A 17,383-nucleotide genomic window follows, 5' to 3' on the forward strand; every position below is an offset into this window, starting at 1 on the left:
TCCTTTCTTTCTTTGAAGAGTCGACTATTTCCTTGATGACTTGCATTACCTGTCATTCCTTTGATCATTGAAGATGTCCCTGGAATGATTGTTATCACCATCAAGTGATGTGTCCCTGCCATTCTGACACTCCTTCGCATAATGGCCGAACTTATTACACCCAAGGCACCTGCCTTTCCTTCCACCTTTAGATCCGAACTTCCCATTGAAGTGATCTTTAGGTAGGCCATCAGAGGCTTCCGCTACGCCATTCTGATAATGTTCTCTGCTTCGACTTCACCCTTGGTGAATTATAAGAGGGATGAGGAATCCACTGATCCTATTGTCCTTTCCCAACTGTTTTCGGTTATTCCTTTTTCACTCTTGCTTGGGCTTTGTCTTCACCTCAGCTCCGATACCATGTTAATTTTAGGTATGTTTTATGCTTAGAGCAATTTATTTCAATTTTCACAGTTAGCTCAATATCTTTTCTAGATTAGTAATCACATTAGCATTAAAGTAAATTGGAGATAGAACATAAACATAAATCACAGAAGACAAGCCAAGACAAGAGGACACAACATGTGGCGCTAGCCAAAGACAAACCCCAATGTGGGGAAACCCTTGATCAATTCTTCTTATATGTTCTTCAACAGTTCAATAGAGAGAGAGATAATACATATACAACAGAAGTCAACACTTTGACTTATCTAATAGATCATCTCTAAGTAGATGATACATGAGGTAGCTGAACTCAGTTGAAGACAAGCTGCTTCAACTGATTCTCCCAGGTGATTCCATCACCATGCTGCACCTATCATTGTGCTGCTCCTCATCATCGTGCTGCACCTCGCCGTGCTGCACCATGTTGCACTCATCATCATTATGCTGGACTTCATAACCATGCTGCACACATCATACTGCTGCACCTTATGCTGCCACTGCTGTCCCATGTGTCATTGTTGCACCATGCTTCAACAACTATCCCATGTGCCATAGCTACACCATACTGCTGTCCCACTGTTAGTTAACTAGCCATTCCATGTTTGGCATATTGTTGTCCCATTTGCTATGCTCCAACAAGCACCATTGCCTAGCTGTCCCATTTGGCATGCTGTACCTTGCTGCTGTCCTAATGAGTTTGCAACACTATGCGCTATTGCTACTGTCCCATTGTAGCCTTGCTACACCATGTCATTGATAGCTGTCCTATTGGTTTCTCCACCAAGTGACCTTGCTGTCCCATGTATCTCGCTGCCAACACACTATACAAATGCTGCTCAAATATGTTTGTATACTGCTGTTCGTGGCTGTTCTGGTTACGGCACTAAGGCAGCCCTAAACTCCTCACACAACCCTGGAACAACGCTTAGGAAAATTGCGGCACACCCTCATGTGACACCTCCCCTAGCACGCTGCTGTTCTAGGCATATTGGAGCCCTCAATTCACCCTACGCAAGCCCTAATTGTGATGCTATGGCCTGCGGCTAGCACACAATACTTCTGTAGCTTACGGCCAACACCATACAAGTATCCTGTCCACAAAATAGTGCCCAAACATATTTGTAATAGAGGTCTCCAACTCGGCCTACCCAACAAGTAACCTCGGCCTCCTTCCAGGAGCTCAGAGCCTTGTTTTAGCCCTTAAAACAATCCTCCTTTTTAAGCCGCATTAGGCCTGTGGCTAGGGAACCCTTGGTATGTTTAGGACAATGTATATTCTTATCTTGATTGCGTTTAGGACAACGTGGAGGATTAGGGATCCCTTCATAACTGCGTCCTCTAGGTTTTGCGTAGAACAGTCATTGGCTAGGGTGCTAGGACTGCGTTATGGCCTCCATGCTTAGGCTCCTTTCCTCCAACGTCTAGGGCATTCTCTCCTAGATTTCTCTTCCACTAAAACCCAAAGTGAGTGGAGAGAATTCAAGAGTGAAGTATGTGTGAAATGAATCTCAAGTCATCTCCTTTTATACTAAAGCGTTGAGTACATGCGGGGTTTATTTGGTCGTTGGCCGACCCTCACGAATTGTCTTATAACACAAATAAATTCATAACTCCATGAATACTTATCGAAATCCGGTGATCTTTAGATCAATACTACACCTCTCGATGAGAGGGATCCAAGAAAAATATCAGCTGCCATAAATAAGATGACCCACATGGGGTTTGGCCCTAGTTGCCAATTTTAATACCAAGCTTATGCTTGGAGGTAAATTTTAGAGATGCACTTCTAAGATAGAATGAGGATGCAATTATGTTTGCTTCAATGAGATTACAAATGTGTAAAATGCTCCAATATGACAATGTCACTTGAAATCAAGATGATCACAATGTTACTTCCCAACACAAGATTAACAAATAAATGTAGCACTTTATAGAATACTTTAGAAGCTATCCCAATGAAACAAATTAGCAATATCAATTATCCAAGAGCTTATTAATATGTCAATTGGATCTTCTTTAAGTCCTCTTTTGTTATTTAGCAATTAGGAGCAAGAACAATTTAGCAATTTTCCACCAAGGTTCCGGGACGAGGGGGTGCAGGAGCGGCCTATGCAAAAGCTCCCTACCATTTTTTAGGAAACGTGGGGGAGCGTCAGGGTCTTAAAAATTTATAAATATAAAATATAATTTATTAATTGAGTCCACTATGACAATTTGGTTTGAATTGAAAAGCTGCAAAGCATGATCATTGATATGAATATCATTTGACATTATCCAAATTTATAATATCATATAAAATAATAAATTTAAAATTCTAATTCAGCTTGGTCAAATTCTAATTTAGATTTTGGTCAGACAGAGGGAGAGCTTCAACTTGATAAGGTAGCCACTGAATTCTGTGAAAAGGTAAATGAACAGATCAAGAACACTGCATTGGCAGTAGAAGGGGCAACTACAATGGGTTGTCCAGCTGTATTGGATCCAACAGCTAGAAAGTTTGTTATATTATATATAATATAGACAGTACACCATATGCTGAAAGAAGAGTTTTAGTTCCAGGAGAGATGAGAAGGTCACATGAAAGAGTTTTTGACAGTTTACTATCAAATGACATTGACTGCAGGATGACCATCTGCAAACCAACTTGGGTGACCAACGATGGCATGGATAATTTGTCTACCTTATTAGAGCAATGCCATGCAGTTCAAACTTCAAACTAGCAGTGTATTTCAGGGGTGAAAATAATTTTCAGACCTGAGAATTCAAGCTGAGCAACTGTGGTCTATGTAAATTTTGTAACTGTATAAATTCATATATAACGACAGTTCCTGAGATTTCTTGTTGCCCATAGTATTTTGTCATGCTTGCAGTAAACGCATGTTAGTCTATAGTCCACCCAATTATTTCCCACATGACATAGGTGCTGCTTCCATAGTTTGTATGTCAAATGTCATGCAAATTAAAAACACAAACTGAATGTCTCATATTCTTTGCCTGTCACTCCAGTTATCTCCCCACTGTAATCCAGCCATCACTTGAGAAAAAAATGAGAAGTTTTAAAAGGGAAAATTCATGTACGTGCTATATGGTCCAACAAATTTCCATGATACTGACCCTCTAAAATAACGCTTGTTGAAACCAAAAGACAGCACAAGACGTTATCCCCATACAGAACATGAGTAGCTTTGTACCACTTTAGGTCTATTAAATCATAAACTATAAGCAAGGCCATTTTTTTGGGAGCGTGGGGAAACGTCCCCTCAGGGAAGGGAAATGTTTCCCTGGCACGTCCCCTACTCTTCCCCAAGTCCCCGGAGTGTGGGGGAGCGAGGAAACTAGACCCCTTGGGGGGGGGGGCGAGTCCCCGTGGAACACTGCAATTTAGAGCACATTGAGAGCAATATCTTGTTTACCACTTATGTCATAAGCCAATTAGACACAAGAAAAGATTTGCAATTTTCTGTGAAGCACAATAATAACTAAAACAATAAGCACAAGGAGAGTTGAGATTGCTAACAGTGATATGCAATGTATGATGAGACTAATAAATGCATCTAACTAACAATGGATGCTAGAAAGAGAAGCATAATGCAATGATGCAAGACCTAAAGATATATCAATGCACCAATGTCCTTACCATTCAATGATTATTAAGAAGGTGCACCAGACTTATGCAAATCAAATCAGCCACTTATTATTGTCAGAACAGTCCCAAAATTCACTTTATAACAATGATGAATCAAACCCTTACTTAATGTAAGTTAATCCTTTAGGTTCTCAGGCTCATTAGAGAATGTTTTAGGGCCTTATGTGATTATTGTGTGACTAAGCCATTGTAATGGTTAGCTTCAGATCTGGTTATTGATATGACAATCATGAAAGGAGAGAAGGCTAGAGAAATCAAACCCTTGAGGCCTAGCGGCCTTCTTTTGATGGCAACCTTGGATGGTTGAGGGACCAAAATGATGATGTTTTGACCTTGAAAGTGCAATGTAGGCTCTCTAACACCTGCAATCACAAAATGTCAATCTGAAATTAATGGAGGAGGCCCTCAAAACCCCATGACAAGGGCTAGAATGCCTTCCTAGACCCGCAACTAGAAAAAATGAACAAAAGTAGCAAGTGCAAAGCCCCAAAATGTGATCTTTAGCATTGCAACAAGAGATACAATTCCTCTAGACACCTGCAACCATAAGATTGTTAGCCCCAGAACACCCTTGACAATGAGTTAAGCCTTCTAGGGCTAGCGGCTAGACCTATTAGGCCTCTTGGAGCTTGCGGCTAGGCTTAGAAGCAAGCTTCAACTAACTAAACTTTTACAAAATGGATTATAGCCTTGCAAAACCACTAATTAGCCAAGAAAGCTCAAACCCTCATTGATTAATGGCAAATATTCAGCGAAAACCCACTTCAAGCCCCTTCAAAAATGATGTTTAGGCCTGAAAAACAAATTATTAGCGGTCATAAATCAATTTGCAATGATATTTCCAAGCTACCAAAGGGTGCGACTTAGCCCTAGAGGCCAAATAGTCTTGTGGCTAGGGTTTGTAGGCCCTTTAAGGGTTGTGGCTAGGCTAAAATAGACCTATTAGGCTAGCGACTAGGGTTTAATGCCCTCCAAACCCTTGTGGCCACCTCTTGCAAGTTAAATTTGTTAATTTGGAGCTTCAAAATGACTCTAACCTTAGAAAATCCACCTGCAAAACAACTTCAGATGTCAACACTTGAGAAAACCCTAGTTTCTGCAGCAAACAAGCCCTCTATGGCTAGCGGCTCCCTTAAAGAGGCTAGGCGTTGCAATTTTGGCACTTGGGTCTTACAACTTAGGGCCTCTAGACCCTAAATCAACCCTCCTTGGCTGAATGACCCTTGCAAAGGCTGAATATTGCCATGAGCCCTAGCCATCTAGGTTAGGTGAGGGCTAGGATCCTCACACTTGAATTCCTCTTTGAAAATTTGATCCTTTGGCATCTGCAAGTTAAATAAATAGAGCTGATCCACAAGATCTAGAAAATTCTTAAATAGAAATCCCAAACTATTATTTGCAAAGAAGGAAAATAATATACAAGGGTCAGGAAATTATTTACAAAATTATTTACACTATTCACAATTAAATTCAAGCTCTAATTAGCAAATAAATAGTTTTTAGCCCAAATGGAATTTTGAAAATAATTGATAGGAATAATTTTTACTTAATGCACAAGCCATAACCTTGCACCACAAATTATTTGATAAGCTCAGAGTCCAAACAAGGTGTGTTCACCTCAAAGTCCATGTACTTGGGTTGTTGTGCCCAAGAGCTGAATCACTTGAAGATCTATACACACTTGAAAGATAGATTATTAGTTTCAAAGGAGTTTGATTCACACAAATAGACTAGAGACCTAGATATACCTACTAGATCTACTAGCTTCAACGTGTTTACTCTAGCCCAATACCTAAAGCAAGATAATTGTGCTAATAGATCATCTGACCACTGACCATGAAACAATAATCTTCAATGATAAAAACAATTAGAGCATTAAAATATATAAGCACATACCATGAGTCATCAAGAGAGAGAGAGTTGAGACACCTTGATTTGAAACCCCAAAGACTTTATTAATGCAGAAAAATATTCTAGCAAAGCTTAGCTCAGTACACCACAGATGAAGTTCTGTTACAACGAGGAGCTAGAAAGCTTCCATATATAGAAAATAAGAGGGATCAACCCCTCCAAGTGGAAAATAACGACTAGTAGCATTGATGCACAAGTTGATACTTGTTGAAAAAATTCGAACCCTTGATTAGTTGGCACAAATATCCAAAACAATTTGATCTTCCTTGTTCACTATGCTGGAGGGTTCAAACTTTGACTTTTGGACCATGGAGGAGGACTTTCAAAAAATAGAATTTCCATTACTCGTGCAAAATAATTATCTATTTGGTCCAAATTTTTTGATTTGTTGGAAAATGGTCTTCTATGGCCCAACGAATTTCTGTATTGGTCCATCTTGCCTTGGAAATGAGGCTTTTATTTTGACTTGAATTTTTTCCTTTGAAAATAGCCTCAAATAAATTTTGAATAATTTTTCCACTAAGCCGACGATTAATTTTTCCCTTCATTTTATTTTTGATAATTTATGGTGGGGATTACAAATATTTTTCCACCCTCTAAGTGTATCTAAAAAATAATTTGGTAATGGTGTTTTAATTATGATGATCCTTTCACCAAAAATATTCCTAGACACTTTTACATCGAGATATTACAAAATCAATTTATACATAGACATAGACCTCTTAAGTCTCAACCAATTTCTGCGACACAAGACACATGTTCTAGTATGATAAAAGTACATCGAGTCGATAACACTAGGACTCACCTAAGATCTTGTCAATGAGTTTCACCCTAGCTTTGGTGTATATCTGAGAGAAAAATGTTGCCAATTATTCTTGTTTACAAACACAAATAATTTGTGGGGGTTAAAAAACTCCCTAGAGTGAAACCCTTTGAGAAGAATGATAGACTTACCTAGGTGTTAGATGGATTAATAGTCATACTAGAATCATTTTTACAATAATTTGCAGAATTTGGGATTACAAAGATGATGATGACTGGAAATTTTTAATGCATAATTCTGTACTATGCTTCTTGGAATTGTTGACATGTACATGGTCAATAAAAACCATTAAGTTCCAACCAAAGTCAAGAGGCACATTGGAAGCCAAGTATGTGCTATTTGTTGTAGGGCTGTGTTGACCACTCTATGTCAATGACCCCATAACAATGCACCCAATTTTTCACCAAAGGGATCTATCATGTTCTAGTGTTCGCATCATTCAGATTTTCATCATTAGTTAGCGGTTTGTTAAAGATGTAAACACATTCTGCATGGTTATAATGTAAATCATCTTAGTAAGACCATCGTGTATGTAACAACCTAGGTAAGCGTAGTATTTTGATGACGATTTCTACCTTAGGTGGTTTTTTGTTTCACTGTTTCATTTATATATCTGGACACAAATGATCAACACAATTTTTCCCTTCAACTTCACCCCAAAGCGAGGGTGGACTTTGTCGTCAAGATATCAAGTGAGTCCTAGTGTTTTTTATCGAGTCTCTGTAAAAGCAATTTGGGAATAATCCTAGCTAATTGGCTAGATTATTTTATTATAGATTACTTGGTCTACTAGATTATATTTTTTGTGTTGCAAAAATGGGTAAATGTTGAGGGTTTTTAACGAACGAGTTTTTCCCCTTCATGTATTAAAATGTAAAATCTTGTTGTAAAAAATATTGAGTCCATGGTCTCTCATAATTAGACACCATGGTTAAGTATTAGAGGGTTGGAAAAATAATTAATCCTTTCATAAGTCAATTAATTAAATTTTCTGGCCAAATTAAATTAAAAATCCTAAGCCAGAAATTTAATTAATTTTATGTCCTAGGTAAATTTAAATTCTCCAAAGGCAAAATTCGTGGGTCTTAAATTTTTTTTTTAAAGGTCTCGGGCCAAGGGAATATTGAAAATTTTAAGAAATCTTGGACCCTTGGACCTTGGTAGTTAAGTCAAAGTCAATTTTTTGAGGTAATTAACTCAAAATTATTATTTTTGAGTTAATTAAAAAAGAATTAAATGAAAAATGAAAAATTCCTCAAAAAATAAATAATTTTGACGAACGAGATTAAAAGATAATTATTTTTTTTTTCAACGATTGAGATTAATTTGATGGGGATCAAGCGAACTAGCCGTTGGAGAATTTAGCTATAAATTAGGGGTCAATGTCAGCTTAATCCATCCGATTTTTTGATCGTGTACTAGATCTTGAAGCTCTTGTAAACTTTTATGGAATAATACAATGCAAAGTCTTTGGGGTTTCACTTGATGACAATGTTCCTCTCTGGTATCTTATGGTAACGTGTTTAATTTTTTTGTTGATCTTATTTATAAGCTGTTGGTTAATAGCTTTTGTAGATCAATTTATTGCACAGGTATCTTGTTTAAATTGTTGGGTTTTAAGATAGCATTAAGATTTTTATTTGATTGGCAGGTATCTTCAATCTTTGAAGATTGAATTGTTATTTTATACCTCTATTAATTTGACTGCTTATATTTTAAGTATGCAGAAGTCATCTTTATTAAGAGATTTTGGGCGTTCGGGGAAGTCCTCGTTTGGACCTTCTGACTCCCGAAACTTAAGATCTGGAGAGCCTTCCAGATTAAAACTCCGAGATTATCGAACAAAATATATTTTGTAGGGATTTTCTTGGTTAGTAACTAAAATTTTAAAAATTATTTATCTTCAAAAAACTTTGCTAAATAGCTAGATCTGGTTAGAAAAAGCCTTAGCTCCACAGATCTGGGAGTGGAGTTGGACTCATATTTAGATCTGATAGATCTATAAATTATTTGTATATATATGTTATATACTTGTTTAGATATAGCAAGACTTAAATGATTCGATTTAGACAATTGATACCAGTGCATTGTGGGGTCAACTATTTTGCTAAGTAATTTGGGATCAAGTACAGGGTGGACAACTGTTGTTAAGGAAAATGTTATTATGACGAAAAGAGATGCAAGATGCGATTAACAAAGGGATGAGTGAGCAGTCTTGAGATAAAATCGTTTAATGTTTGAGTACTTAGTATAAATTAACCTTATGACAAGAGTACTTAATAAATGAAAAGACAACCCTATACAAGACAAAGTGCCAAATTTCCAAGGACCAATAACATATAAAAGATGTCCGCAATACAATTGCTCAAGTAAATGATCACAAAATGTAAGCTCTTAAAGAAAGATCACTAATATGCCAAAAAATTGTAATAACCACAAGCCAATAATGAGATTAATGTCAAGAAAGAGAACTAGAGCATTTATCCAATTTATGCTTCAATGAAAATAAGATTATCAACACTCCCTTTAGACAATTAGGATTCTTCCAAGATAATGCCAATGACAATTAGATTCAAACCATTCAATTATCTTCAAATTACTCAATATTATGCAAATGGACTAAATCACCTTAAATGCTACTTAGCTTAAAGAGAATTATATTTCAATGTGATTACCATTCACAAGTCAAGGCAAGAGAAATGGTTTAGAAAGATAAATATCGACTATTTCCAACTTAAATATTCTTTAGGGAAACAAGCTTATATATGTGATTTTGAAGTAGGAAATAAAAAAACAACAGACTCTTAGACTCGAAATCCAAAATCCAAAAAACCACTAAAATTTGCTGATGTAATCTTATGCAAACAATTGCCCTTACAAGTGAAACAAAATCACTTATTTTCAAAGATGATATCTATGACAGTAGTTATGAAATAAGAGCACAAAAAAAGAAAAAAGATTTATGACAACAAAGAAATGCTTGCTGCAAACAAATATATCAATCCTCTGAAAACTTGTGACAGTCACCTTCACAATGATGTTAAAGCACTTAATTTTCAGAAATTGTTTTTTAGGACAGTAGTAAGAAAAACTTTAGGACAACAACAAACAAATGTTATGACCATAGTAATATGACAATGAAAATAGTAAACTATCAATGCTATCTTTATGCCAAAAATTTACTGAAATTTTTTCAAACACGTCCACATGAATTATTAAAAATTTTCAGCCTATTATGATGTGATTTCTAGAATTATATCAGATTTGATATACTTATTACAGTCAACAATTAAAATATGAAATAGGCTTAATGATGGATGCCCAACTCAAAAAATTAATTTTTTAATGTACTGGACAACTTAGGAACTGGTTTTAGGATAACCCACCTGAAATTTTGCCACTGTTATATTTCAGACTTTAGAAACAAAATTATTCGGAGATAACAGTCACAAAAAAATGTAGACTTTGGCCAAATTTTTGATACCGATTAAACATATGTGACTTATTAATGTATTTAGCAAATATTATTTATTTATTCAAACCTCTTAGATGTGTTTTTCACCACTATTAGAAAAATATATGAATGCTGCAGCAAATAGTGAGGAAAAAGAGGGTTTAGAGATCAAACCCTTAGCCCCTAGGCATTGAAGATCACTTGCTCAAGTTGCTAAAATAATTTCAATACTTGAAACACAAATTTGTACGAATTTTTTTTGCAAAAAACCACCAATGATTAGCTTCAAAAAATTTAAATATTCAGATCAGAAATGGAGCAAGGGAATCTAGGGCTAGTGAGGGCTAGCCCTAGGCTCAATGGGCTAGCGTTGGGCCAGGAGAAGGCAGAGAGGCTTAGGAGCACCAAAACTTGAAACCCTTGTTCTGAAAAAATTATTTTGCCTCAGATCTTCAAATTTGTTGCAAAATCTTAAATCGCTGACCTTGCAAAATTTTTGGAAACTAGATCTAGCTCAGATTTGATGATTTCCTCAAATAATTTTAGATCTGAAGCCTTTAATGAAAGATCTTATCGTTTCTTCATTGCAAACAAAAATTTGTGGCTAGATCTTGCTCTCCGGGGTCTAGATCTAGCTCAGATTTGACGATTTCTTTGGTTGATTTCTCAGATCTATTCTTGCAAAAGTGAAAAGAGAAAAACCCAATACCCAATATATACAAAAATAGAGAAAATCCTAAAATCCCAAGTGTTAAAATTCAAAATTATTTTACAAAATTTCAGATTTACACAAGTAAATGACATATCTATACAAATAATTTATAGATCTATTAGATTTGAGGAGTATGAGTCTAACTCCGCTCCCAGATCTGTAGATCTAAGATTCTTTCCAGCTAGATCTAGCTATTTAGCATAATTTTTTGAAGACAATTAATTTTTAAAATTTTAGGTACTAGCCTAGAAAATCTCTGCAAAATATATTTCGTTAAATAATCTCAGAGTTTTAATCCGGAAGTCTCTTTAGATCTTAAGTTTCAGGAGTCGATTGGTCCAACCGAGGACTTCCCCAAATGCCCAAAATCTTTGAATAAAGATGACTTCTGCACATTTAAAATATAAGCAGTCAAATTAATAGAGGTATAAAATAACGATTAAATCTTCAAAGATTGGAGATACCCGCCAATCAAATAAAAATCTTAATGCTATCTTAAAATAAGATCAACAAAAAAAGCAAACACACGCTACTATAAGATACCAGAGAGGAACAATGCCATCAACTAAAACCCCAAAGACTTTGTGTTGTATTATTCCATAAAAGTTTACAAGAGCTTCAAGAGCTAGTACACGATCAAAAGATCAGATGGATTAGACTAACACCGACCTCTAATTTATAGAGAAATTCTCCAACGGCTAGTTCGCTTGATCCCTGTCAAAGTAATCTTGACTGTTGAAAAAGATTTAATTATCTTTTAATTTCGTCCGTCAAAATTATCTATTTTTTGAGGTAATTAACTCAAAATTATTATTTTGGTTACTCAATTGTGTCTCCCAAATTGGTAGGTTCCCAACCGGTCCTTCTTCATTTCATTTTTGTAGGGTCTACCCCCTTTAGTCTGCTGTAGGGAGACAACTTAAATGGAGAGATTGGGGATCAGGGTGACAAACCACGATCTGAGCCATTGTCGCGGTGCCTAGACATTCTGTGCGACAACAGACTAAATAAGAACTTCCTCCCAGTCTCAATGATTGAGGAGAAAGGAGACACACATGGGTTGGTTGGTGATTCTTCGGATGCATAGTGCTGAATGGGTTGCCAAATAATGATGCTTTTGAGCTTTGATAGCAATTTTTAGTGTCGGGATCTTCCATGGCTTTCTTTTCTTGAATGGAGTCTAACTCCTTTCTCATACACTGAGCCTAATCCTTTCTTCGTTTGCTTTTGAAAATAATTAAAATTTGTAGTAGTTGAGTGTTCATTTGATTTTGCTCGACTTGAGTTTTCAACATCCTCTAATTATTAGCTATATAGCTCTGCACCTTGATCTTCAAGCTCATAGTTTCCACCAGCTCTAATGACTCCATTGTCTTCTATTCTTGTTAGATTCTGTCTCTTCTATGCTAATATACAACCCTCTAACTTATTCTTCATCGATATCAGGTCTTTGTCCATATTCCATGTCTCCTCTTCAATAATATTCTTTACTTGTTTTTGTAGTTTTGACCCTGCAAGAATTGTGCATATAAATAAATGTTTAGATACATCTCAATTATTGGTCTGTAGCATTTTCTTTCAAATGCTCATAATCATGCACTCCATTCGTTCTATCAAATCAAGGCTACTTCCCTCTTTCTTCTCAAGTTCTGAAGAATTCTAAAGCTCTTCTCTGAAATCTGATACATCAAAATTATTTCCTTTTGAATTAGCCTTCCTATGACTACACTCATGCCTAATTTGGTATTCTACACTGGGAGTTATGGCTCTATAGAATGCTTTCTCATGTACATTTTGTCAAACACTTTGTCTACAAAATGTATTTTCTCAATTTTTTCACAGAACTAACCCTAAAATTCAGGCATTTCTTCATTTATGCCTCCATAAGCCACTCAATTAGATAATTAGTGTTCAATTCAACTTTTGCAAACTTCAAACACTAGTTTCCCTAAATATTCTCATGGAGAAATTTCATCAACACTTGTCTCACAAACAAGAATTTCTTCATATACAATTGACATGTGGCCCATACAACCCTAGTGCTATAACTAGTAGCTTTGATACCATTTTGTGATGTACCTAATAGCCTTCTGCAATATTTGGATATGGAGTAACTCTTTTAACCACCCAAATTTGCAGTAAATTCCTATGGAACCAAACTCATTATTATGTTAATAGCTAATTATCATATGTAGGCATGACAATATAGATGTGTGCAACATAATGAAATCAGTCAATTATCCATGAGACCATAAGTATAAATGCAGGTTAATATAGGTAGTCAGAATTTAACAAACTGGAAAATATGGAATTGTCCACTAACTGGCTGGAGAGGGGGAACATTCCACCCAACCATATGCTTCCTGCTGCACCAGTTCTCTCTGCAATAGAGGCCATCCCCAACTTGAGGCTATGATTGCACGGGGATGAACTCTTGCTATGGTTAGCTCTAATTCTCTCTCACATTAATTTCCAGGTTCATAGCTAATAATTACACTTACAGCAATTCTTGATCCATAGTCTCTTCTTATCAATGTACACAGCCCAAGGAATGGAATCCCCTTCTCTGCTTAGCAGTCCAACAGGCCGTCTCACTTCTTCCCGGGCCTCTAGCACAAGCTAGCTAGGAAATCTCATTGGCGGGATTCCAAGGAATTATCAGCTGTAGTGAATTTCCTCAATGACAGCCATTATGATTAATGTTACAAAGACTTTGGGTTAAATGAAAATCATTTACTCAGGTCCTTTTCTTTAGCGTACTGAAGCTCCCTTGGCTTTTCTCCTTGTGGAGTCATAGTTTCTTTTCTTTATGTCCTTGTCTTCTGCAGCTGGTGATGTATCTTATTATCCTTCAGTGTTTGGTTACAATCTACATTTGCTGCCATAGCCATTCATCATTTGCATACACAGACAATGAACCAGGGATCAAAACCGGGATATTATAAAACAAATGTCCTGGTGGTTTAATTGATGTCTTTCAGTGCCTTGCAGTTTTAACTTTTGATTTCACTCACCCATACCACTACCTTGAGGAGATTATACAGCAGGAAAAAGTCAATCACTTAAGCCCAACTACCAGAGCTCTGTTGACCTACCCTGGATTTGACATTTGGAGTTGGACTGCTATGACTTAAATTCTAAGTAGCTAGACAATGATGATTGAAAAGTTGTAAGTGGATGGTGTGGGCCTCCCAAACCAGGGCAAGAATGTGGGGTTCTAATAAGCATGGATTTATGTTTGAGCCCTTAGCTTTATCAGCATAAAAAAAGAAAAGGTTGACATTAGAGGATATCTTATAATGAAGGATGATATCAGAGACTAAAATTATGAAATGAGTGTTTAATTGTATTTGTGGGTTAAAATAAAAACACCCTCCTACTGTGAACGATTAAGATGATTATTGATAGCTTGCTCTGTATACATTCTAATAGTAAAGGGATGAGATAACCATCCCTATTAGCCTTGTTTGTTTTTAGTGTACCCTAGTTGTTGTCTATTTAGGAGCTTAAACTACATGTTAAGTGTGTATAAATGTGCTGTGCTAAACAAGAAATGTACGTCTGGAAAGTTAAATATATCATGGTTGTAGGAAAATGCACTTGCTTTCTGATCTAATTTAAGTGGTTTCGATGTTGCTTCCACAGAGATCAATTAAGGTTGAAGAAGAAACTGGATATTGCTGAAAGGTACTATCTGTGGAAGTGTCCCTGTTCTCTGCAAAAATTGTCAATTTATCCACAATTGTTGTTTAAAACAGTGGTTTCCTAAATATATTGGTGTTGAGATGCAGGAAAAACCAGGGGCTTGTTGAGCAAATAGAAGAAATGCAGCAATTAGTGCATGCCAAATCACACCTTGAAGATAACAACAAAGATGGGGGATTGACAGAAAAACAAGACGAAAATATGATTTATATGCCGAAGACCAAAGTACAGACAGAGGTTGGAAGTGGGCATGGAAGTTCAGAGAGGCCTCCACTACAAGAGCTCAACTTCTAACCTTAGAACCCACCTTGGTTTCCATCACACATTAGGTTAATGGCCTGGCCATTTACTTGATGAGACTTCAAGGCAAGACGCTGTTAAGGTGTATGGGTAGCTTGCTGCCCTCAACATTTTTGTTGATTGGAGTGTTTTTGATAAGCTACATGTTAGGATTTATGGGTAGTATGAAGTTGCCAACATTTTTGTTGATTGTATAGAAACGGTATTGATAAGCTACATCTAGTAGCACTACTATATCTGTTAGCATGCAATAAAATGATCCACTCGTACTATCCAAATAGAAAATTAGAGGAGATATTACTTCCGAGTATCTTTGCATGATTCCATTCTGCTTTTCTCTTCTTATGGAAGGTCCCTTGTTACAATCCAGGCTGAAGCATTGTTAGATGCGAGAACAACTTTTTATGGAACCCTTAAGCGTGTTGATATTCAAATAAGAGTTCCCCTAGCAGTTTAATGTGAGCATGCATCTCAAAGAATTCTATATTCTTGATATTATTCTAAGAGCAAATGCTTCTTGCCTACAATCATGAATTTTGAATGAATGCTGTAGTATTTACAAGGCTGGATTATAATGTGGCCAGGGGCTACCCCTATTCTCATGCTGAAGTGATTGTATAGTATTTCACATAAATATATTGATTTCTGGTTCTGAATTTCGAATTACTGGATGGTCTTCAATTTAAAAAAATATTCTGTTTAGATAGTCAATAAATGGTAATAATTAGTTAAATGTCGTCTGTTTTCCCATAGAACTCTTGTGCCACTACTCTATTTCATGGTTTTAGAGAGTTTTGCCCTGAGTATATACAGCATGATAATTTTCAATGCCATACAATCAATCTGTTTTTAAATTAGTTGACTAATTGGTCCTGTCAACCTTAGTTTGGGACACAACGTGAGAAAATATGATATATAATGCATATCACGAATCTAGCATAGGATTCCTTTCCTAATCTTCAACAATCAATTTTTTATTAACCACGGCTTGATATAGCGTTCTTTTTATGAGAATTTCTTTTGGCTTATCTTGTTTTCCTATCTTGTTGTGTAATTTCTGCGGTGCAATCAACTCGCAGGACTAGTGGTGACAACATGATCTGAAAATGGAGCACTTAGGCTTCTAGTCTAACTTACAAGCACCTCTCCCACTTCCAACGCTTAAAGATTCCCATGATCTAGTGTGATTAACCAATTGCGGAATTAATGATGCTTGAAGATGAGTGTATGCTGGTGTTTGTTTTTAAACTGTTTGTATATTTTAAATTTATTTGCTTGCGCTGATATAAAACATATAACAACAAATAAAACAGCAGATACAATGCAGCAATAAAACACACACGGAACAACAATTTAATATGGAGTTCACCCAAAACTCTTGGGCTACATCTCCTTGAGCTCTAGTCAACTCAACTAGACTCTCTGGGATTATGGTCTAAGTTTTTTTACAAGCTCTACGCTTAACTCCACTGGTTTACACATAACACAATGGGTTCAAGACACCATCTTATCCCCTGGCTCGGAAGCTCTCGGCTTACTGGCTCTAGCTTTGGCTTTCTGCAACTTTCAGCTCTTTGGCTTTTCTCTTGACCTCCAATTTACTCCAAAGACTCCCTCAGCTGCTCTGCGCATTAGCTTTTTCACTCTCTCTGCTCTCTTGCTTCTCCCTTGCTCAATTGAGCTCTTTGCCTCCTTTGAGGTATTTTTCCGGCTTTTCAGCGTCCTTAGTTGTTTCTCGACGATTCATTATCCCTCTGCGGCTTCTCTGCTCCCTGTCAGTTAGACTGGCCATCTGAATCTGCGGCTCCGTGGCTTTAAAATGCATCATTGCCTGTAAAAATGCCTGCTGCAGCGTGGCATGATGATCAGGAGCGGTTACAGAAGGAATCGGGGCCGTTTCATAGGCAAAAACCCGAAAAATGAGAAAATCCCATCACACAGAGAATGTCTGCAAAATACACTATCGGGCGTGATTTTCGGACGTGGAATCCCATTCAATCGCCCCTAAAATCCCTATCGGTCCGCCATTAGGCGTTATATCGCATCGCATAAGTGTTTTGGGTAAAATCCCAAATACACGGGAAAACGTGAAAAACTCGACAAAACTCTTTCTATCGGACTTGAAATTATATCGAAATCGCCCTAATATCGCATCGCGTCCGCCTTTGGCCGCTATCGCAATCCCCACTGTCGATCTATGGGATCTCTGATCAACGGTCGATATCTAATTTCGGGCGGCTTAGGAGTATGGGGGTTACCTGCCAGAAAATGCAGTTTTCCTCTCTCCTCCGCCAGCGACATGTCGACCAGTGTGTGGAAGTGGGCGGAGCCAGCCCAATACTGCTTTCCGCCTGAGGCCCACTCGAAATCTCGCCTTTGCGGAACTCAAATATCATGCGCTGTGTTTAT

At 36.9% G+C, this 17,383-nt stretch overlaps 1 protein-coding gene across 1 annotated transcript in view; it reads left to right on the forward strand.

The window, feature by feature from the left end:
• Window positions 1–15,174, forward strand: part of LOC149138857 (uncharacterized) — a 36,422-nt gene extending 21,248 nt beyond the window's left edge. Inside the window, exons 3-4 of the mRNA XM_089453261.1 lie at window positions 14,615–14,656; window positions 14,761–15,174. Of these exons, the coding sequence (XP_089309387.1) occupies window positions 14,615–14,656; window positions 14,761–14,968 (250 nt within the window). The 3' untranslated portion in view covers window positions 14,969–15,174. The remainder of the gene's footprint in view (window positions 1–14,614; window positions 14,657–14,760) is intronic.
• The last annotated feature ends 2,209 nt before the right edge of the window (window positions 15,175–17,383 follow it).

The sequence above is a fragment of the Pinus tabuliformis genome, chromosome X (genome assembly GCF_031772625.1).
Source record: "Pinus tabuliformis cultivar Carrire ecotype Pingquan chromosome X, CPIR1, whole genome shotgun sequence".
NCBI lineage: Eukaryota > Viridiplantae > Streptophyta > Pinopsida > Pinales > Pinaceae > Pinus > Pinus tabuliformis.